Genomic DNA, 24,539 nt, shown 5'->3' with positions numbered 1-24,539 from the left:
CCACACACACACACACACATCCTGTGCATGAATTTTGTGCACTGGGCCTCTAGTTGTACTATAAACGTCAAAGTTGTGAGGAGACTAGATCTTAAATGTTTTCACCACAAAAAAGAAATGATAATTATATGACATGATAGAGGTGCTAGCTAAACCCAGAGTGGTAATCATATTGCAATAGATAAAGGTGTCAAACCAACCCACTGTAACCCTTAAACTTATAGAATGTTATATATCAATTATATCTCAATTTTAAAAAAGATAGAGAACATGCTGAGAAGTTTGGGTACAAGGATTATGTAATTGTAAGGTGTCACTATAACTACAAAATATACTTAATGTCTAAAATTTTCCTCACCACCAAACAAATGTTTTTAAAATTCACAATTCCTATGTTAACCACTCATCTGTGTTTTTTTGTTGCTGTTGTTTTTAAACATAAAAGTTGACATTCTTCTCTTCTGTTTCTTCCTTAACTTTTCTATAATGTGCTTCACCCTTTCAAACAAAACCTCTTCTGTTGAGTGTGTTTGTAAAGCCTAACTTTTAGACTGGCTGGGGCCCAAATGCCCCCTAAAATCTCCTCAGCCTGTTCCACATGTAGACAGATGCTGGTCCACTGGAAAAGTTGTCCTTTAGGTATAGGTTCAAAAACATATAGCTCAGCCAGTGGTACCAAAAGGTATAATTCAAAAAAAAAAATGTATTCCCTTGTGGACAGAAAGTGCTTTCATAAAAAGATAGTTTTATTCTCATGGAGGAATGTAAAGATACTCAGGCCCATTCTCTTCCTCACACTGCTCTTATACCCACTCCTGGCAAAGCAAGGTTTTCACTTCGAGTCATTGGCAACAGGTGTAGTGTTTCATCTAGCAGAACCAGAATCCACTGAACGATTTAACATTCACTGAAAACAGAGCACTCTCTTCACTTTGAATATAAGTATTGCGTTAACCATTTGACCAAATGAACAAAATGTGTTTGCCATGTAGCCCAGGCCCTTACAGGTATCTAGATAGATATTCAATGAGAAAAGCACAACTCGAGGTTTCCATTGCTTACTCTAAAGAATTAGAATTCAAGTGGCCATATTCACCCACCCCATAAAAGAGAAGAAAGCTGGTTTTCATCTTCGTTCAATGAAGAATAAGGAGGGGGCGCTACGTTCATTGGTCAAGGCTATTCTTGGCCAATGATTGGGCAATCCATACGGCACTGATTTACCAACTGTGTAGAACATCAAGTTAGATGGTTGACTGTGAGCGCCACAGAATGAGATAAACTAAATAAAACAAGGGATCAAGGGAAGATGGAAAGGGAGAAAGTGGAAATGAGGTAAAAGCAGGGAAGAGGGGAAGGAGAGAAGGGGAAAAGGGAGGGGGAGAATAAGAATGGGGGGGGGAATTGACACAAAAAAAATGCCCATTTTTTTTAAATAAGCAAGTACCGATAGCATTTCTCTTATGCTACTAAGACAAACTTTTTTTTTCAATAATGCCTTTTTGTTTTAATAATTTCTTTCCACAGAGGAGGAAAAAGTGGAAAATATTCCACAGAAAGGGGACCCCACCACACACACAAGAAGCACAGTGGCACCATAAAAGAAAAGAAAATTAATTTGGAGCAAGATTTTCCCATTCTCCAACCTAATCTCAGGTTCTCAGCTAGGACTTTAAAATATCTTCTAATAAATTATTCTACTTTCCATTTTGGGAAAGGAACAAAGACAAATACAGTCCCCTCTCCTACGTCTTTTGTTTTCATTTTTTTAATTGCTGCAAACTTGTAAAACCTTTGTCTCCTAAATTAAGTATAACAGATTCTATTTCAGCACCTCTGGGATGACAGCATTCCAAATGTGCAATAAAAATAAATCTCCATTAATAGCTGGGTTCTTGGCAGCTGAGAGAGTTTCTGGTCTCTTTCGTTTACTCACCCAGCATGGTGTGAGTTCTACTTTGGGCACAGCTGTGAATAGGACCATTAATAATCAGGCTGCATTAGAAAGGGATCAGTGCATAGCTCCGGGTCTCAATGATTATTATTTTTTGGTCCTTTATAAACTGAAGTTATTCTTCTGAGTGAATTGTTCATACAGTTCAAGACTGGTCCATTCAAATCTCTGATTTGTAAAATTAATTCGTTAGAAAGCCTTGGATAGTTGACAGACAAAAGTTCTTCAGAAAGAGGGGCAACTAGCAGACAATCCTGAGAGTATGTATATCCCATTAATACTGAGTCTGCAACGAAATTTTACAGAACTCAGTAAAATGAAGGTTACCGGATGAGCATAAAGTCAAAATAAACTATAGTATACAACAATTCAACAGTGACTGGCCCATGCACATGCGCTGCAGGACTTCACAGCCTCTAAGAAAAGCAGTGATATACTGCCATTGTCAATATTTTCTTTATCAAGATTTCATGTGTACATTGAAAAACTCGGGGCCAGCCCTAATCGGTTTGGCTCGGTGGATAGAGCGTTGGCCTGCGGACTGAATGGTCCCAGGTTCGATTCCGGTCAAGGGCATGTACCTTGGTTGCAGGCACATCCCCGGTAGGGGGTAGGGGGTGTGCTGGAGGCAGCTGATCGGTTTCTCTCTCATCGATGTTTCTAACTCTCTATCCCTTTCTCTTCCTCTCTGTAAAAAAAATCAATAAAAATATATTTTAAAAAAAAAGAAAAACTCGGGGCCAAAAAGAATCATCAAATTAAGTCCACTATTTACTTACAGTCTCTCATACAAATGGCATCAATTCCCTGAGACTGACCGTGGCTAGAAGAGTGCTGAGAAGAGCCTAAGAAGCCTCACTCACATTACTTTCTTGTGTTCAGTTTCACAGCCTGGCAGCTCTCTCTGCCCTCCTCACATTAACCACTTCAGAACCACCAACCTTTCCACACTGAGCTTGCTCAAGCGCTCAGGGGCTTAGCTGCTCTAGGCATGTTTGTGACAAAACAAATACAAGAAGGGAAGTTGCTGCTTTGTGATTTCACCAGTTGGAGGTAAAGACTTGAGGTTATCCATAAACAAATCTATCCCCAGGTCTCCTACAGAAACCTTTTCCAACACTCTAGTCAGAAGTAATGTTTTCTTCTCTATGCACTCTTAGCCCTCTGTAATTATTACTGACTTTACGTTATTTTCTCTTGTGTCTCCTTCCTCCTCATCTGAAAGCTCTTTGCGTTTCAGGAACCACACACAGGGGAAGCACCACAGCTTGTTACAAAGGCTCTCAAAGTGCGGTCCCTGGACCAGCAGCATCCACATCCCTGGAAGCTTGTTAGAAACACAAATTTTCAAGCCTCACATTAGAGCTGTTAACTCAGAAACTCTATGGGTGGCCCAGCAACCTCATGTTTCAGTAAGTCCTCCGGGTGGATTCTGATGTGGGCTCAAGTTTGAGAACCTCTGATATATTTGAGCAGTATGGGTTTCGGCTAAGGTTTTTTAATTCCTGCTGTGCTACTGATAACTTTCAGCAAGTCATCTGACATTTCTGAGTTGCCTCTCCTCATCTATGGAATGGAGAGAACATTAAACAATGCCTGACATATAGTAAGTTCTCAATAAATACTACCATCTTTATGTGTTGTATCTTCAACCCCTAGTATCTAGTCAACTCTCTGAAAATAGTCTGCCCTCCATACTGATACTTAATTGAACCAAATGGAATGAGGAAAGTAGACACAACCACTGGGAACCAAACCTGAAAGTGTTTGCAATAGATAGATATAGATATAGATGATAGATAGAGGTAGACATAGACATAGACATAGACATAGACATAGACATAGACATAGACATAGACATAGACATAGACATAGACATAGTGGGTAAGGAGTAAATTCAGATAAGACACTAATAGGGAATATACTTTGTTAGAGAAAAATATTCCATCAATTTTTCAAATTCTGCCATACTCACTAGGAATACATTATGGTTGGTGTTATAACTTTAATGAATGCGACTGCTTCAACTAAAATCCTCTCTTCATCCTCACCGCCTAAGATTCAGGCCAATCAGGCACCACTTCTTCCACAGGGACCTCTTGGTATAGTATTAAATGGCTCCTCCTCCATTCTTTAATCTCCCACTTCACTTTGCATTTCCCTTAAAGTACTTGCCATATTCTGTCTCCATTATCATATACATGCATCTAATCCCTCCCTGCTATATTGAAAGCTCCTTCAAAATAGGGTATGTCTCTTAATAGTTACACAATAGATACTTATTACTTCGAATGGATAGTTATCCTTTGCATAATAGATGCAATTGATACCTTTTCACTTAAAAAAATTTTTTTTATTGATTTCAGAGAGGAATGAAGAGAAAGAGAAAGATAGAAACATCAATGATCAGAGAGAATCATTGATCGACTGCCTCCTGCACGACCCTCATTGGATATTAAGCCCACAACCCCAGCATGCGCCCTTGACCAGAATCGAACCGGGGACCCTTCAGTCTGCAGGCCGACGCTCTATCCACTGAGCTAAACCAGCTAGGGTGACAACTTTTCACTTTTTACCTGAAAATCCAGGATATTTATCATTCTCACATGTGAAAAGAAAAAAATGGCAACTATCCATATTTCAATATAGGAAACACCCTCTGTAATCATTATTTTAAAAATACATCTCTATATGGTTTATGGACATGATAATGTGGGAGAACAGTTTATCAAGGTTTCTTTTTTTTCTTTCTTTTTTAATGTCTAAAGTTTTACATGTCTCCTTTTTCCCCAGTTGACCTTCCCCCACTCCCGCCCCCCAGCCATTCCCACCCTGAAGAGGGTTTATTTTTAGGCACATCAAGATTGACATGATCATGTAAAGGTGTCTATCTGGCTATTAAATTTGTACAATATAAGCAAGCTCAAAAGTACAACCCTTTAATTCCTAGTGTCAAAGCCTAGAATTATGAGTTAATTGGCTATACTAGGTAGTGATCTGAAGTGGAACCTCTTAGTCACTCATTAGTTAAAATAACTAATGCCTGCAGAACTTAAAAATAACACCTCAGTATATGTCACCAGGTATTCTTTCTTAAACAGAACTGTACCTTTAAATATGGCTATTGCCAGATGGTCTCCTCAATAAAAAAAGAGCAGAAGCAACATATTAATGCTACTCAACAAGCCAGTCTGCAGACTCTCAACCAATGAAATTAGTCTTCAGTTGCTAAGCCATTCTGTCACCATAGCAACACCCACTTCAGAAAAAAATTATTGGATTTTTAAGTGAAATGAGCCACCCATCTTAAAACTCCAGTGTACTCCAAGGTATGATGATCAGATACTTTTGCTAAAGTAGCCTAGATCTTTTCACTCACCTCATATCAGGTCTACCTATGAAAAGCTATTTGCCCTTCCATTTAAAAATACTTATGTACACTCAGGTTCTAACTTTCTTGATTTCCAAGATACACATGCTCCATTTAAAATGAGTGTATATGCGTATGTTCATGCCCTCGTAGGCTAATGATCCTAAATATAATGACAAAGAATGGCTTCGAAGATTTTTACTGTTTACTTGAAAAAATACTTCCCAAGAGTCTTGTTCTATTTCCTATATGTGGAGTAACAGGTCATACCTTTGAATTACACAGACTATGCAGCATTTACTATTTCAAGTTTTATCCTGAGCTGTCTATGTCGCTTCTAAGCTGAGTATATAACTTAACAGAAAGCAAGAAACAAGATGAAACTTGGTCCACACTCTTTTCTTTTTATTCTAATCCAAATAAGAGAACTTGGAAAACAACCCTAATAAGTCACTTTTTATTAGTCTGGCAAAGACAAGGCGGCTAATAAAACTACCCAATCAAATCAATACCAGTATTATTCACCGACCCTTGGCAGACTTAGAGCTCTCCATCCCTCTCCCTTCTTCCTGATCTCACCCTTGATTGGGCTCTGGACTCCCAGTCTCATTAACACCCACAGGTTATGGCTATGCATAAATCAAACGGAGAATTAGAGCAACTGTCTGAACAATTCAGACCAAGCACTTTCACCTGAAATAACATGATAATCAAAGGAAAGGTATTTCACCCTGAATTAACTGTAAAATTATCTCAAGTGTTTTCACTGTATGATTAGCAAGGAGAGAGGATGTCTAAGAACATGGCAGCAGCTCCCACTGTTTCCTGCTCATGAGAACACACCCTCTCACTCAAACACCAGCCTGAAGATTTTAGCTTTTTTTTTTTGGCTTGCCCATATCCTGAATAAAAATTGCCCACAGACATCTAAATACTTGGTAGAGTTTCTCAAATGGGAAAAAAAAACCACATATGTTTCATATATATTCTTAAATTCTTATAATAATGCATACCACTATTTTCTATATTAATAATTTAAGAGGGTGCTTTATTCCAGGTATAGTTCCTATCCATAGTTAATCTTTTTTATGTATTGTTTCTATACATAGTTAATCTTTTTTTACATATTATTAGATATGCAATACAATATAATACCACAATAACGTGTTTTATAAAACATTCACAAAGATAAAGTTCTTTTAAAAAACTAAGTGCTGATTGTTGGTTTAGAAACATTCTCAACAAATATGTAATCCTCTTTAGCACAAATAACTTATTTCACATTAAAATTTAATGTAGACACATGAAAAAGTCAACACAAGGACTGTTTTTTAAACGGAAACCTTACCCAGTTTCAGTTATTTATATTCTGCACCCCTAACCTCCAACAACACATGATTCATCCTGCATGGTTCACACAGCCCTTGAGTCGGCCTCACAAACCACAACAGCCTCCCAAAGCCCTCACCCAGTGTTCATGTTCTCCTGGGACCAGGATTTTAATTCAGAAAACACAGCTCGGGGATCTAAGACTGGTTTTTTATGAGTTTATTTGATCCAAACTGACAACATATGCTGGGGAGCAAGATACCAAGTGTTCTGGGATCTTAGACTTGACTGGAAATGGTCAGTGGGGTGGGAGATGTCTGGCTTACATTCCCAAAACATTGCCTTCGTGTATCTAGGAAGCACTGCAGTATGGTGCACAGCTGATCTTTGTTAACAAGTTCTCCTAAGTGTATTGTCACTTACATGTAACTGCACCTCTTTGGACAATTTCTGGCTTCGCCAGTGCTTACCTTTTTTTAAAATATATTATTTTTATTGATTTCAGAGAGAAAGGGAGAGGGAGAAAGAGATAGAAACATCAATGATGAGAGAGAATCATTGATGGGCTGCCTCCTGCATGCCCCCAACTGGGGATCGAGCCCACAACCCGGCATGTGCCCAGTCTGGGAATCGGAACCTCGACCTCCTGGTTCATAGGCCAATGCTCAACCACTGAGCCACATTGGCCAAGGCACCAGTGCTCATCTTGAAACAAAATTAAGTACTTCATCCCACTTCCCAAGTAACCTACTCCACAACGACCCACAACAATCCAGCTGCTGTCCCCATCCTCCCTATCCGACACTTCTCTCATCCCCAAGTTTCTGTTAAGCCACCAGCCATTAAGTCTTTCTCTCCTCTGCTTCTCCCTCCACACAGCCTCTGAAAATGTTCCTCCTTTTTACTCAGCCCAGGCCTCAAAAGAGTTCATCAGAGCAGTCTTCCAACAAAAGCTTGTTTCTTTCTAGAGAGTGGGTTCTACTGCCAAGAAAAATAATATTTCCAGTACATACTTATAGTATGCTAAAGTAATTTATTTCAATCCTTTCCTGATTTTTTTGCCACCCAACACTCCCTGCCGCCACCCCAGGCCCTGTCCATCCACCTCTGGCACACCCATGCCCATTTATAACTTATGGTGTGGAAACTCTGCTCTAAGGAATTGAAAACAGACTGATGAATTTCATTCCTGTGAACTCCCTCACAGATCTCAGTCCATGTAAATAGTTCATGACCGTCAAGAGCCACATAAAAAATAGTTATGTTTATTCTCCCATCCGTATACAGTGCTATAGAATCATTTTAAAAAGAACACCTACCTGTATATCAGGAATTGGGCCTCCTAAGTTACACAACCTTGGGCAGGGTGTTTAATCTCTCTCTGAAGCTCAATTTAATCAACTCATTTTTAAAGTATATTTTTATTTATTGAGTTCAGAGAGGAAGGGGGAGAGAGAGAAACATCAATGATGAAAGAGAACCATTGATTGGCTGCCTTCTGCATGCCCCCTCCTGGGAATCAAGCTCACAACCCAGGCATGTGCCCTTGACTGGAGTCGAACCTGGGAACCTTCAGTCCGCAGGCTGACGCTGTATCCACTGAGCCAAACCAGCAAGGGCTAATCAACTCATTTTTAAATGAGTGTTTCTTCCAGCGAAGAAAGAAAAATCTGTAATTCTAATGTTTCACGATTCTATACAACACTAATGAAGATTGTGTTTAACATTAGGAGTAATTCAAAATAAATTTCCCCTAATCAAAAACCTATAATTGGAAAAATTAGTTAAATACTAAATATTTCTGCATAGTGAATTCCTTTCCCAAAAGCGTCTGACAGTACATGATCAAGTATTAGGCAGATGCAGCTGGAGGAATGTTCTGGAATGGCTGCCAACACCAGGAGAAAGGCAATTCTTCAATAACTCAAACTACATATCTTTTGTGTTGTTATTGCATTGTTAAATGTAGTTTTTGATATACATCGTCAAAACAGAACACTAATTAAGCTATATTTAACTCTGGGAGATTGGCCTAGCAAAATCAAAACTATATAACTCTTTTTTACTCCATGAGTTACTAGAGAGTATTCAAAAATATACCCGGGAGAGGAGGAAAGTATCGGTAATCAATTGTAGCTTATTGAAATATATATTATATGCTTAATATAATTAGAATTATATGCTATATAACATAACCATATTATATTATATGCTTAATATAATTATATCTATAGTTATTTGACCAATACTGTAATCATGTTATATTCTATGTTTAATTTACATATAAGGAGAATGTGAGCATAATCTCCATCCCTAATAGTTTTATCCTCCTGATGATGAGGGAAATCTACTCCAAACGATAACACTCTAAAAATTACACACTCTCTAACAAGGTGGAAATTTCACAAGTGAATGTAATATAATTATCTCACAACACTTACTGAATATTTATATGTCATCACTTTTGGAGATAGTGAAGAAGAAGACACGAAAAGTGTGAATGATATTCTATGGCATAGAATGAAGTTCTCTCTTCCACTTTCGGATGTGATTCACCCTTGAAGTCCTGCTCCAACCCCCAACTCCTTCTGAAAGGCCTTCTCTGATGGTTTTTCTCTTGACACCCTGTAGAATCTGAGTCAGTACCTTCATATTAAGTACTTGGTAAAATACTGTTGTTTGCCGCTCCTTTTTTATAATTATCTCTTCAATTTGCAGAATGTCACACATAAAGCCGGCACTGGTTAGTATTTTAAATAAGTACTAGAGGTCCGGTGCATGAAATTCATGCACAGGTAGGGTCCCTAGGCCTGACCGGCGATCAGGGCCAATCTGTGGGGCAACCAGTGGGGCAATCGGGAGGCCCCCGCTGGCACCCACCTTGGCTGGCCTGGGGCCTGTGGGCTGGGAGCAGCTCCTGCATTGAGTGACTGCCCCCTGGTGGTCGGTGCATAGCGACCGGTCATTCTGCCGCTCAGTTGATTTGCGTATTAGGCTTTTATTATATAGGATATTAGCTATAAATATAACAATATACATATAGTAATGGAAGATATATTTCATTTACTGCTCTCTACTACTAAGAATTTGATTTCCAAATGTCTATAGACTTCTTAGTAATTTGTTCAATTAGAGAGATTTATACTCACAAGTTGTTAGTGGGGCCTTTTTTATTATAGAGTGTTCTTATTACCCTGGTCTGAAAACTGAGAACATCATGGAAAATGTGGTATGGTCTACAAATGAGGGCCTCTTGGCCTCTTGGCAAAGCTGGCAGATACAAATACCTGCTTATGCAACTGTCTCTACAGAGTCAATGAACACATGACCATTATTCTATGAAATGTGAAGGAAATACCAGCCAGTCTCACCCATATGTACCTTAATTTAAGAAACACACTCTCATTCATTCCCTCTCCCTGTACATACAGCTCATAGAATTACAACAACCAACAGTTCAGCTTCAATATTAAAGTAACAACAGCAAAAATAATAAGAGTTTTAAAACTATTCAGAAAAAAGACTTGGTGTCCCTGAGAGTTACATGTTATTTTTTAAAATATATCTTGTGCTAATTGAAATGGAGTCAAAAGAGAAGGGAAAATGTTTGTTTAGACAATATAAGGTGCCCTCAAATCGTATCTATCCAGTAATCTAAATCAATTATAAAAGGCATATGCAGAAGTCTAGAAGTAATAAAGAAGAGGTCTAAACAATATTTAAAATATTATCATATAATTCATGTGTTTTACTGGTAGTGCAAGGCTTACAGTTGCCCTCCACATACAACCTACCAATTTTGACATATGAGTAAAATTAATGTACTCTTATAATAAAGTTTCTCCAGCTCAGTCCGCAGAGCCCATTGGAGAGCAAATTAGGAGCTGAATGGGTTTGAGAGGTACAGTAAAATTGTGTGTAACTCACATGTGTGAACACATGAAACTCTATTAATCCCATATGCTACACTGGACAGTGGAACACTGGAACAAACCAAAGATCAGGTAAGCATTTTGAGGTGACTTTTCCAAGCAGCACTCAGCCCAGAAGTTGATTTGAGGAAAGCTTATAGAATCCTTTCCATGCATTAACACAAAGAGGAAGGCGTTTTTCTCAGGTATTTTGCACATGCTCAACACCTCCAAAATCTGCTATAGCTCATGCATTTGGAAACAATATTTTTTCAGAGGAAGCAGGACCCCTATTTTCAGAACTGAGCTCTGATCCACTATATGCAGAAACTAATAAATGCAAGCTTTTTGAGAGTCACACCTTAGAGGGTGACTTAGTGAATAGAAAAGATGTGGACATTAATTTGGTTTTTAAAAATTAATATTCAATTTATTTATTCAATTTATTAGAATTATAAATTATAAATTCAAAGTCCTAGTCCTTGCATAAACATTTAAGTTCAGTTTACAAAACATATTAATCTATTTAGAAATCCAGAAAATCCTATAATCACCTTTAAGGGAGATTTGCTCACTTAATTAAATTATCTTTAAAAATTTTAACTGTAAATAAAAATTTACTATATTCAGCCCTAGCCAGTTTGGCTCAGTGGATAGATGGTCGGCCTGCAGATGGAAAGGTTCCAGGTTCAATTCCAGTCAAGGGCTCATGCCCTAGTTGTAGACTCAATCCCCATTAAAGGGCATGCAGGAGGCAGCCAATCAATGATTCTCTCTCATCATTGATGTTTCTATCTTTCTCTCCCTCTCCCTTCTTCTCTGAAATCAATAAAAATTTATTTTTTAAAAATTTACTATATTCAATTTCCCCCTTTTTTTATCCTCACCCAAGGAGATGTGTGGTTTTTTGTTTTTTAATTGATTCTAGAGAGAGGAAGGGAGAGAGAGAAAGAGCAAGGAATAAAGAACCTGTTTGAAGAAATAATGACTGAAAACTTCCCTAACCTAATGAAGGAAAAAGACACACAACTCCAGGGAGCACAGAGAGTCCCAAACAATATGAACCCAAAGAGGCCCACATCAAGACACATCATAATTAAAATGGCAAAGGTTAAAGACAAAGAAAGAATCTTAAAGCAGCAAGAGAAAGACAGATAAGGACACTACAAAGAAAGAAAGTATAGGCAATAACCCTGACAACATAGATGCTAAAATTGCCAACAAAATATTAGCAAATGAGATCCAGCAATACATTAAAAAGATTATACACTAGGATAGATGGGATTTATTCCAGGGATGCAAGGTTGGTACAATATCCACAAATCAATAAATGTGATACACCCCATAAACAAAATGAAGGATAAAAGTCACATGATCATATCAATAGATGTAGAAAAAGCATTTGACAAAATCCAATATCTATTTATGATATAAACTCTCAGCAAAATGGGAATGGAGGAAACATACCTCAAAATAAGGAAGGCCACATATGACAAACCCACAGCCAACATCATACTCAATAGTCAAAAACTACAAATGCTTCATTTAAGATCAGAGACAAGATGGGGACGTCTGCTTTCACCACTCTTATTCAACATAGTACTGGAAGTCCTAGCCACAGCAATCGGAAAAGAAGAAGAAATAAAAGGCATCCAAATTGAAAAGGAAGAAGAAAAACTATATTATTTTCAGATAATATAATACTGTATATAGAGAACCCTAAAGATTCCACCAAAAAACTACTAGAACTGATAAATTAATTCAGTAAAGCAGCAGTATGCAAATTAAATATCCAGAAATCAGTTGTATTTTTATACAACAACTAGAGACCCAATGCACGAAATTAGTACAAGAGTAGGCCTTCCTTCCCCCAACTGCCGGCACCAGCTTCCCTCTGGCAGCTGGGACCAGGGGTTCTCTCGCAGCCCGAGCTTCATCCAGAAGGACATCCAGCCTAATTAGCATATTACACTTATATTATTATAGATAATGTACTATCAGAAAAGGGGAACTAAGAAAACTCATTTACAATTGCATCATAAATAAATAAATAAATAAATAAATAACCTAGAAATAAATTTAACCAAGGACGTAGGAGACCTGTACTCAGAAAATTTTAAGACACTAAAGAAAGAAATTGAAGAAGATACCAATAAGTGGAAGCATATATCATGTTCATCAATAGAATTAACATCATGAAAATGTCCATACTACCCAAAGCACATCAATAGTTTCAATGTAATTCTTATCAAAATACCAATAGGTATTTCACATCATTAAAACAAATATTCCAAAAATGTATATGGAACCACAAAAGATCCCAAATAGCTATAGCAATCTTGATAAAGAAGAGCAAAGTTGGAGGAATCGCACTACCTGATACCAAGCCATACTACAAAGCCCTGGTAATCCAAACAGCATGGCAATGGCATAAAAACAGAGATATAGATTAATTGAACAGAGTAGAGAGCCCAGAAATAAGCCCACATCTTTATGGCCAACTAATATTTGATAAAAGAGGCAAGAACACACACTGGGGTAAGTCTATTCAATAAATGGTATTGGGGGAATTGGACTTGGGGTGGTGAACACACAATACAATATACAGATAGAATTGTACACCCATGTAATTTTATTAACAAACTAGAGGCCTGGTGCACAAAATTTGTGCATGGGGGTGGGGGCGAGGGGTGGGGGGTCCCTCAGCCTGGCCTGCACCCTCTCCAATCCGGGATCCCTCTCGCAATCCGGAACCACTGGCTCCTAACCACTCACCTGACTGCCTGCCTGCCTGATGCCCCTAACTGCTCCCCTGCTGGCCTGATGGCTTCAGCTGCTCTCCCCTGCTGGCCTGATCCCCCTAACTGCTCTCCCCTCCTGGCCTGATCCCCCTAACTGCCTATCTGCTCTCCCCTCCTGGCCTGATTGCTCTAACTGCCTATCTGTGCTCCCTTCCTGGCCTAATTCCCCCTAACTGCCTATCTGCTCTCTCTTCCTGGCCTGATTCCCCTAACTGCCTATCTGCTCTCCCCTCCTGGCCTGATTGCTCTAACTGCCTATCTGCGCTCCCTTCCTGGCCTAATTCCCCCTAACTGCTCTCCCCTCCTGGCCTGATCCTTCTAACTGCCTATCTGCTCTCCCTTCCTGGCCTGATCCCCCTAACTGCCTATCTGCTCTCCCTTCCTCTCCGCACCCTTCGGACCCCGGCACAGGTGTGCTGAGAGCTCTCCGCTGCAGCCCCATCCTGATTGGTCATTACATGACGGTGTCCCAGACAATTTGCATATTCCTCTATTATTAGTATAGATGTGTCCCCAATAAATTCAGTTAAGTAAAAAATAAAATAAGCAGGAGGGAGGGGGTGAGAGATCAATCGAAGGACTTGTATGCATGCATATAAGCATAACCAATGGACATAAGACACTGGGGGTAGGGGAGGCCAGGGGATTGTCAAGGGCAGGGGAAAAAGAAAAGGACACATATGTAATACCCTTTGTAATACTTTAAGCAATAAAAAATAAAATAAAATAAAATGTAATAAAATAAAAAGGAATTATCAGGACAGGTGGTTCTCTAGAGAGAAAGAAAATGTCAGCACAAACAATGCTTTAAACCATTAACTTGTAACTGAATTGACAACTGTATTTTTGAAGCCTCATCTTAAAACTTTGACTTTTGTCAGAAATAAAACAGAGAATACAAAGGGCATGAACACCAGGAAATCAGGCTCTTTTATGTAGCTGATGATAGGCTGACTTCAGGCAGGGCAGACTTAACCAAAATGTGCTTACTTTAAGACTCAGACTGTTCCTTCTATACTGCCACAAAACCTCTTAAAAATGCCAACTATACTTTAATAAGAAAAGGTTTTTAAACCTCTTAAAAATAACCCTCTTAAAAAACAAACTCCTCAAGTTACCTGTCTTTTTTATAGTGTAACTATTCTTAACATATTCGCTAAGATTTTCCTAAGGCATAATTAAGAACTATCTATGTTCATTTTATAGGGAATTAAACGCATTGCAATAAAATCTTGAGAAAACAAGAAAATTAACATTCCTAATTTTTCTTTTAAACACTTCTTTTCAACAATAGGCAGACATTTCCTACATCTTTAAGTCCCCATAAAGATAAATACTATCCAATTCCTCACCTGTGATAGGTATGAAAGGTTGCTAGTTTAAGGCCAACCTGGAGGTTGTTTATAAGGAGATGAAGAGTTACAGAATTAAATGGTTGAGAGTAAATGAACCTATCACATCCTTTGGGTTTATGACCCAAAGGTATCAGACAAAGGCTTCCAATGATATTCAGGTAACTACTGTCTTATTTTGATATCCACAGAAGAGAAGAAAAGCCAAAGAAGGAGAAAGAGGAGACACTGCTGGCCCACATTAATCTGTTAGGTTCTCCTAACCAGTGGTCGGCAAACTGCGGCTCGCGAGCCACATGCGGCTCTCTGGCCCCTTGAGTGTGGCTCTAAGCCTTGGGAGTACCCTAATTAAGTTAATAACAATGTACCTACCTATATAGTTTCAGTTTAAAATATTTGGCTCTCGCTCTGGCTGGTTTGGCTCAGTGGCTAGAGCATCGGCCTGCAGACCAAAAGGTCCCCGGTTCGATTCCGGGCAAGGGCACATGCCTGGGTTGCAGGCCCAGTCCTGGACCTGTAGGAGGTAGCCAATCAATGATTCTCTCTCATCATTGATATTTCTATCTTCTCTCTCCCCTGATTCTCTATCATCATTGATGTTTCTATCTCTCTCCCCTCTCCCTTCCCCTCTGAAATCAATAAAATATACATTTTTTAAAAAATTTGGCTCTCAAAAGAAATTTCAATCGTTGTACTGTTGATATTTGGCTCTGTTGACTAATGAGTTTGCCGACCACTATCCTAACCTATCTCCAATGGTACACCTTAGTTAGGATCTTTACATGGAAATAAAGGCAAGTTTGGCCAAATATGTAAAACCCTGGTAGAATACCTGAACATGGTAAGAGAAGGCAATAACCCAAGAAAACTTCCTGAAATAAAAAACTTCTTGAGAATTTTTTTAAAAAAAGAGTAAGCCACTTAGCCCTAGCTGGTTTGGGTCAATGGATAGAGTGTCAGCCTGCAGACTGAAGAGTCCTGGGTTCCATTCTGGTCAAGGACACGTGCCCAGGTTGTGGACTCAATCCACAGCAGGGGGCATGCAGGAGGCAGCCGATCAATGATTCTCTCATCGTTGTTTCTATCTCTCCCTCCCTCTCCCTTCCTCTCTGAAATCAATAAAAATATATTGTTTTAAAAAAGAGTAAGCCTGTTAGACAAAAGAAAAAAACTCTTCAATTCCTGACAAAAGCTATGGATCGAAGTAAAAACAAGAGAAATGAAGGCTATTTTATAGATATGAGTGAAATCTATAAATACTTACACCAACTTGAAATTTTAAATAATTTAAAATGACTGTTCTACTCCTGATTATTTTGCCATCATCAAGGCCTAGATAAAATCTATGTCTACATGTATGTTAACTGATTTGTCTATATCATATGTTCACTATACATCTATACAATAGTCACATGAGAATTCTCTGTCCGTATTTTGTATTGCATTAACATATTCCAAAAGCTGAATCTGATTCTTGAGAAAATATATTTAACAAGTGGATTTCTCATTGTGTGAGTACTATAAAGATCCTTTTGATTTTGTAAAGTTAATAAAGTTTCCAAAAGTGTGTTAACTTAAATCCCACGATGCTGATTATGTGGGGAATTTGGCTTAACATTACTGAGTTCCCACAATGAATAAGAATGGTTTCCTCCAATAAACTTAAAAAAAAAAAAAAAATCCGTGCTTGAGACAAATAAAACTATTTCAATAGAACTGTTGTACTTTAAAATCAGTTGTCCAACACTGTATCTAAAATACAAAAAGGGCAACAATCACAGTTTAGTTTGCAGAATGTGACTGCAGGCAGTGTGTCAGTCAAGCTCTGTGCCATGCCAGCACAGCCAAGGGTTCGGAGCGCCTGAAGGGGGGCAGCAAAGAAAAAACAGACAAAGAGAATACAGCTGGGGCTCGGTGGATCTCCTGCGCCTGGATGGGGCCACAGAGAAGGATCCAGCCAGCAAGCTGAGGCTTTATTTTATAGTCAGAGAAAAACAAGGTAGTGGTCAACAAAGTTACAATGTCCTTGTGAGTTTCACTTGTTTTGGCAGCACTTGCTGCATCTCCCGCAGCCCCTTAGCCCATTAGCTCCGCCCTCTAAGCTGGGACTTACTTGTGGCTCCGCCACAGGACAATCCAAGGCTCAACTCCAGAGCCTCTCCCTATAAAGCTCAATGTGCATTAAAGAGTGAATACAAGGCAAGGAATGAAGTGACACATTTCCATACATGCCAAGGCTCTGCCTAAAGGAGTGACTGACAGATAAAGTAAAATAGCACATCCATAGTGGATAGTCATTAAATATGCCTTAAATTACATTGTATTTATCTATATTGACAAAAGCTTACATTTTCTTTTCATATTGGGAAGTTGATTTTAGCTTGGAATGCCACACAGAAATTTTTAATGGTCATAAGAAAGGTTGTTGTAAAAATTACCCATTGGCTAGAAAAGGGGCGGGTGGGGGGCACTCGGGCCATTGGTCCGGGAGGTGACAGTCCAACTTTTACATTGAAGTGCTACTATCCTGAACTCATAATCAGAGCTTATGACTTGTGCAAGCTGTTGAACTGAGCTCTAGAAATAAAATATTTCTTGGGGGGTAAATTACACAATGGCAGTGAATAGCAGCTGCTTAGTAAGGAAAGATCTTCTGGTTTGGAATACACTTAGACTATACGGGAAGAGTAATTGGGTAGGTCCAATCAAACAGCATCATTTTGGGATCTGAACATATGAGTAGCTGTCTGCATCTGAAAATACATGAGATAATTGTTGTTTTTCCTAATTACCTTGATACTCATAACCACAGGATAACCAGAGATTTTTTTTAGCCACCTGGTAAAGATTATATTTAGTCTCATTTTAAAAATAAGTGCTCTCCATCCTTTTTTTAAATAATCATCCTTCGTTTGAAATCAAATGTCTTAAAAATAGGGTGTATTATTATTATTATTACTATTATCACATGATCAGCTCAAAATGATGTCATACTAACAAGATAATGAGTTGTTTTTCGGAGATAACAGACGAAAAACACAAATCATGCAGACAGAGCATGCACCAAAGAGAGAACTTTGACCTCCAGCTGCACCAGGAAACAGAGTCTCACTACCCCCTACCTCACTCCCCACACACAAACACACACAGAGGGAACCAAAGACCAGGACATAACCAGAACTTGGAACACCAGAGTTCTTTTGGAAGTGAACGGTCCATTTTCCAAGAAGATCCAGTGCTGACACCCCTCCTATAAATGGCCAAGTTCCAAAAGCCTCCAATTCAAACTTGCCCATACCTGTTCTGCCTCAAAAGGACCTCAGTGGGGATAAGAAAATTAGGGATCGATGACAAAGGCAGTTTCAAAGATCTTTCACTTACACTGAGTTTGTAAAAGAATAAATTAGTCAGGTCCCTAGCAATTTCATTCTGCATTCTTTAAGAAAATAAGTTTAAAAAGAAAAGAAAAGAAAAGAAGTTAGTTTGCCAAAGTAGACATTGGAATTGCCCTAGATTTATTTAATAACCTAAAGAAACAACCATAAAAACATTATCAGATAATGATGAACACTTTCACTGTTCCTATTGAATAAAGCAAAATAAGACGCCAAACCGCTTAAGAGCAGAAATGGCCCTCGTTTTAAAAATCAACAGAGGGCGCACATTTGTGAACAAGGAAATGGTGTTGAGAGGGTAAAAGTCCTTTGGGCTTCAGCTAGGCTGGTGCAATAAACCATTGTAACAGGTGAGCACTCAGCAGGTCTCATGTGATGACACAGCCAAGCACGCCTACTCCAAATGAACGCAAGGCCCATGGAGCACATTGCCCAGGCCGACTGAGAGTGAAGAAAATTTGTAACAAATCAGCTCATCTTCATAACCAGATGTAAGCAACTTCATTAATTCTTTTCTATGTACTATACTACTTTGGCCTCACAGCAACTCTTATGAGGTATGAGTTTCTAAAGTATCTGTATTTTATAGGCACGAAAATGAGGCAAAGAGAAGTTAAAGCATGAAGCTACTTAACAAAAAAAGAATTAGATGGCATTTTTTACTTTAATCTTTCCAGTCAAAATTATCTGTCCTATGCCTCATTGCCTCAGAATTATGTTCTCAACTCAATAAGCATATCTTAAGAGCTTGCCCTACATAAATCACTTTATGGGCAAAAAGAAAAATATATTAAAAATTTTCTATATGGGTCTCTCTGCTAAAGAATTACCAAATTAATCCTTCATAATATGGTAATGCATGATAATGAACTAATGCTGTGTTTCTCAAACTAGTGTAACACTAATTACAGACAAGCTCCTTGAAAAAGGGTGCCATGGTGAAAGAAGCTAGGAAAATACCATCTAGTATACATCTGACTTGGAGATCTGAAACAAATATTGGCATATTAAGGGCTCTGGTAAGTCCTGTAATACACAAACCTGTTTATCGTTGTTTAGCTAACATCAAACCAAGCTAAACTAATGTTCTACTGAATAGACTTTGAGAAAAGCTGAGTTATGTGTCATGCCTTACATGGGCTATTTTTGCATTTGTCAAAAATATCTTTCCCAAAGGAAGTGACTGTGAAGGCAGGGATTTCACCCCTAGGCTATGCCAATAAGGGAGATGCTGGCAGGTGATTCCTTTTCCACCTCTCAAATCAGTTTCCATAGAAAGCTGCCTATTTTGTCTTAGCATAGGATATATATAATGTTAGGGGCCAACCCAATTTCCTCTCTTCCATTAGCCAATCACAAGTCAATCAAGTACATTATTTCTGGCAAGAGTTGCACTGACTCATTCGAGTCTAAAAATAACTCTTGACCACATGTGGTACATCTATATCCTTCTCCAGATTCTAACATCTATATGCACCAACTATAAAGTTGTCACTCAGTTGTAATCATTTTCCACTAATACATATTGATCTGGTATGAAAAGAAGTCATATAAAATAACCAAAATCCCCACTTCTTTTTTGTTTGTTTGTTTTATAGAAATTTTGCCAGTATTAAATGTTCCATCACAATATTTGGCAAATGCATACTGGCCTTCATACACTTTAAATTTTAACAGATTTTGGGAGGAATGGGTCCAAAATAATCATTCCAGTCTTTGAGAGAGAAACATCTATGCTCTAAAGAATGTTCCTAAGATAGCATTTTAGTTATAAATAAGACTTACTCCCCAGGAGCAATCTTAAACTACATGTAAAAGAATTAGAGGTTTAAACAAACTAATTTTAACTCATGTTTAACTCTGGGAGGAGTGGTATGGGAACATGGATTCCATTGCTTTGACATAAATGAAAAAAAGGTTTTTGTTATGAGTATTGCAATGACGAACATGCATGCCTAGGAGAGCAAATGTTTGCAAAGGTTTGAGCACATAAGTCCCTATGTGTAGAAACATTTTAAAAGTATAAAATATAAAGAAAAATGGGGAATATGATGAGGGCTGGCAAGTATCATATCTAATGGAACACATCTGAGCCCTCAGAATCAGCCAAGAGGCAGTCTGACAGCAAAGACTCGATCTTAGCCTGGTCTTCATCCCAGTCCCACATCTGGGGTCCGGAGTCACCCTATGTGAGGAGATGAGACTAGTGTCAAGACCACTTGCAGTTCTTCTGAGGATGGCTGATACCCACAACCCTTCTCCAATAGGTTCTTGCAGGCCTCCAGTGATACAAAATGAAAACAAAGACCCAACATTCAGCTAGTCAAGAATCAAGCTGATTCCCATGGTGTCATAACAGAGTAAGTACGAAGAGTCCTCACTGGTCAATTCAAAATGGAATTTTCTTTCCCCTTTGATGATTCTAATGTAGAATATCTGAGAGAATGAATCTTTCTCAAGAGATAAGTTCAAACTCAGACCACAGCCTGGTACCAAACAAGTATGATGAGCACTTCTTTCTGCTCAGCAGGAGCTGGTGGTATCAACAAACACCTTCTGCCCATATCCACTCACCTCACCAAGTAAACCTCTCACTTGCCAGTTCTGCCACAGGGAAAGGCGTTAGGTGAATATATTGTTTTGTTTTGGGAGAGTTATTCTATTATGATAACTAAACCCTTACACATTAGCTACTTTTTTTACTCCAGAAAAAGAATTTAGATTAAGAAAAGTCGCAAAGTTGATACCTCTCTCTTACTGGGAAATTAAAATGATATGGGCAACTTCATCAAGTGTTAGTCCAGTAAACGAATTTGTCAAGCTAAATATCATTTCCTACTAGCTTAATCACATGTTAAAACAGCACTTATAAGGTGAAAACAGTTAAGGCAGTTGCTCTCTTTCGAAAGCAGGGGCACTTAAAACATAAATCCTATACCAACCACACTGGAATTGGTAAATTTCAATATTCAGCACTCTATAAATATATTTCCTACTTTCTTGTCATCCACTTTTCAATGACCAAATCCCCTTGACCTAATGTCTCCTCTGGTCTCCTTTACCCAGTCCTTCCACACCATGTAGTTCTTGCAGCCCTACATACCTTTTTACTGTCCTTAAAACTCCTGATTCCCAGTTCCCCAAAGGGTAAGGACAGCTTATGTGTATCACAGCACATCCCATAGAAACTGGTCCACCTAGAATGTGCAGGTGCTCAAAAAAACTGAAAGCATATATTTCTCCCGCAGAATATGTATGGGTATTCCTTTCTCGTTTCTTAAAATATCTTCATCTGAAAGGAATTTGAAGGCCATCTAAAAATGAACACTTTCATTTCTCCAAAACCTCCTAAAAAAGTTAATTCATACCAGTACTGTCAAACGTATATACTAATCAGATGTCTCCATTAGCTAGTGTTTAAAATAATGCAACAGGCCCAAAATGGAGTCACTTATGCTAAGGCTCATGTCAGCAAAGCAAGACAACTACAGTTTAAGCTCTCTCAGAAATGGAATCTTAAACCAGTCAATCTGGAATCACCTGATTGATCAGCACTAGTTAGGTCAACTGCCTGAGAAGCCCTTGCCATCCCTTAAAGGAAAGTAACTTTGCAATAACCAACTCGATTTTTTTGCCTATAACTTCCCCGTTCCCGATCCCTCCTGCGGGAAATCTTCATTTTGTACAGCTCCTTGGAGCTCCTTTCTCTCTGCTGTCCAATTCATGAATCGTTGAATAAAGCCAATAAGATCTTTCAAATTTACTCAGTTGAATTGTGTTTATTAAACACTATTTCCCCAAAGATTTCTAACTTACTTATCTTCTCTTAAAAGTGGGGTGGGTGGGAAGGGAATCAACCTCATGATTATTTAGTGTTCATAATAGTTTCTACCTTTAAAATACAATGATTCCTGGTCAAGCGCACATACCTGGGTTGCAAGTTTGATCCCCTACCCCAGTGTAAACGTGTACAGGAGGCAACCAATCGATGTGTCTCTCTCACATCAGTGTTTCTCTCTCTCTCTCTCTCTCTCTCTCTCTCAAAAAAAAAATAATAGTAATAATAATAAAATAAAAAAATAAAATGACTAGACATTTTGTATTCTATTAGTAATTCCATGAACTTAAAATTTGCTTCATTTAAAAAGAAATTATAAAGCAAATAATGTAAAAACATTTCTGAGCTCACCTTTGTAAAACAACTTAAATCTGTGTATTTTGTGTTTATGAAGAATCGAACATTATATTTTTAAATAGTGTGTTATTCAGCAAATGACTGATGCTTTTTTTTTTTTTCTTTTAATACTGTGCCCTGAGTGCCTGCTGTGTGCAGTTCTGGGCTAGGTTTTGGAGATACTGTCCCTGCCTCACAGAGCTTGCAATCTGAAAGAGAAATTTGCAAATCTGACAAACCGTACATTCCAGATATTCAAGCAAAAGAAGTATTGTTTTCATTTTCAGAAGCATATCGCATTCTAACAGTAATATTACTATAGATTTTTACTGCTAAACTTGAAACAAGACAACAAAGCGAATGTGAGCTTTCATATAATCTCCTTGAAAAATCTGCCAGGATTCATTAATAGTTCCTTTACTATCAGGAGACTAGGCCTTATTATAACTCTTAAGAGTAGAAACACGAAAAAAAAGCCCCAAGAACACTGTTTTAAATACCTCTAATAAATACTAAGTAAATCCCATTTAACATAAATTAAAACGTGCCTTAAAATAGGTATAATAGGTATAAAGGAACGACATCTGAAATAAAAACCTGGTCACCAACCACTTATCCCAAGTGTCAAATGCAGGGGGGAAAAAAAGGAATATTTTTTTTTTTTTTTTGCTGAGAAAGGTCGAGTCCAGTTTCGAACTCCAAATGCCTGTCAAGGCCACTTTCCCATCCTGGGAGGAGGCCTACAGGTCCGCACACACCACCACCCGATGTTGCCAGTACCCTTAACATGCCCTGCACATCCACAGTGCCCCTGTGCCTAAAACACACGTAGAGGTAGAGAAGGGTATGGAGAGCCTGCGGAGCCCAATAAAGCTGGTCCCTCCGGGAATTAGGAAATACGTCTAAATGACTCTTCCTCTTTTCTCGAAGTCCCTGCCTTCTGCACCTTAGCTTTCCACACCTGTCTGCGAGGCTTCTGTTATTCCCTCGGGTCTCTGGTACAGCAAAGGGAGGGTGACCGCTGGGTTGGCGAGCCCGCAGATTTGCTCGCTAGGTGCTCCTACCCTCTCTGGCCTAAGCTCCCCAAAAGGTGGCCTAACGGCTGGGGGAGGGTTTGGGGCGGGAAGGGACGGAGGACAGCAGAGACTGGAACCCAGCGAGCCACAGCGCTCTAGGTCAGGTTCATCCCCATCTCCATCCGTCCCCCTAATTCCCACCTCCCACCCCAGGCGCCCCTTTCCACAAGGCACCCCTGGGCCCACCTTGCCCTCCTGCCCCCAACCGCCACCAGTGCAACCGTCTGCGGCTCTCCTCCAGGGATGGGCGCGCTTACCAGGCTCATGGACCCCAGGGTTGTCGGACAGCTCGATGACCAGCAGCTCCCGGCCCTCGAAGCTGCGCCCCACCGTGTAGATCCTGCTGATGGCGGTGCACTGCAGCCACACGGACACCAGCGCCTCGCGCAGCTCGGGGTAGCGGTGGTACTCGAAGGAGATGCCGTCTTCCTGCTGCAGCCGCCGGCGCCGCCGCATGCCCGCCGCGGACGCCCCGGGCTCCAGGGCTTCGGCGCCCAGCAGCCACCCGCAGGCGGCCAGCGCCGCGCACAGCGCCAGCAGCGCCCGGCCTCCTCGCCCGGCCATGGCCATCGCGTCCCCTCCGCAGCCCGTGCCTTCCTGCGCCGGCGGCCTCTTTTGTCTGCCCGGCCCGGGTCTGAGCTGGCGGGCGCTGCGGGAGGTCCGCGGGTTCCGCAGCAGCGTCCTGCCGCCTCACCTTCCCGGGTGCACTGAGTGTCAGCGGCGCGCGGGGGCCACCCAGAGGAGAGGGGCGCAGCCGCGGGGCGGGCTGCACTACCCGCCGCCGAGCCGGGGGCGCCGCAGGAGAAACCACTGCAGGAGGGGCCGCCCGCCCAGGGATGCTGATCTGCGCGGCCGCCTGCGTTATCTGTGGGCTCAGAACCGCGTCAGAAGCCAGATGGCTCCGGGGACGACCCAGGTGGGATGACAGCTGAGGGCTGGGTTTGGGAACAGGGCTATCATTGAGAAATCCAAGACCTGGCGCCTGGAAGAAATACTCTTGGGTTGTGAGCGGAGCCTTCTAAAGTGACATCTAGTCCAAGCCGACCTGGGTTTCCATCTTGATGCATCAAGAAGTAGAGAATATTCCAGAAAAAAAATAAACAAAAGGGAAACATTAACAACCATTGGCCTTCACATCATGATGCATCGTTAATAACTGTATTGAGAGTCCAAACAC

The 24,539-nt window shown here is 39.9% G+C and overlaps 1 protein-coding gene across 1 annotated transcript in view; it reads right to left on the bottom strand.

Annotated features, from left to right (window-relative positions):
* The window catches only part of CPE (carboxypeptidase E), an 84,080-nt gene extending 59,867 nt beyond the window's left edge, over nucleotides 1-24,213 (bottom strand). The window contains exon 1 of the mRNA XM_059697777.1: nucleotides 23,620-24,213. Within this exon, the coding sequence (XP_059553760.1) occupies nucleotides 23,620-23,932 (313 nt within the window). The 5' untranslated portion in view covers nucleotides 23,933-24,213. The remainder of the gene's footprint in view (nucleotides 1-23,619) is intronic.
* Between the last annotated feature and the right edge of the window lie 326 nt (nucleotides 24,214-24,539).

The sequence above is a fragment of the Myotis daubentonii genome, chromosome 5, assembly GCF_963259705.1.
Source record: "Myotis daubentonii chromosome 5, mMyoDau2.1, whole genome shotgun sequence".
Classification (NCBI taxonomy): Eukaryota; Metazoa; Chordata; class Mammalia; order Chiroptera; family Vespertilionidae; genus Myotis; species Myotis daubentonii.
Note: the sequence above shows the minus strand (reverse complement) of the source record. Positions and strands in the feature narration are given on the sequence as shown.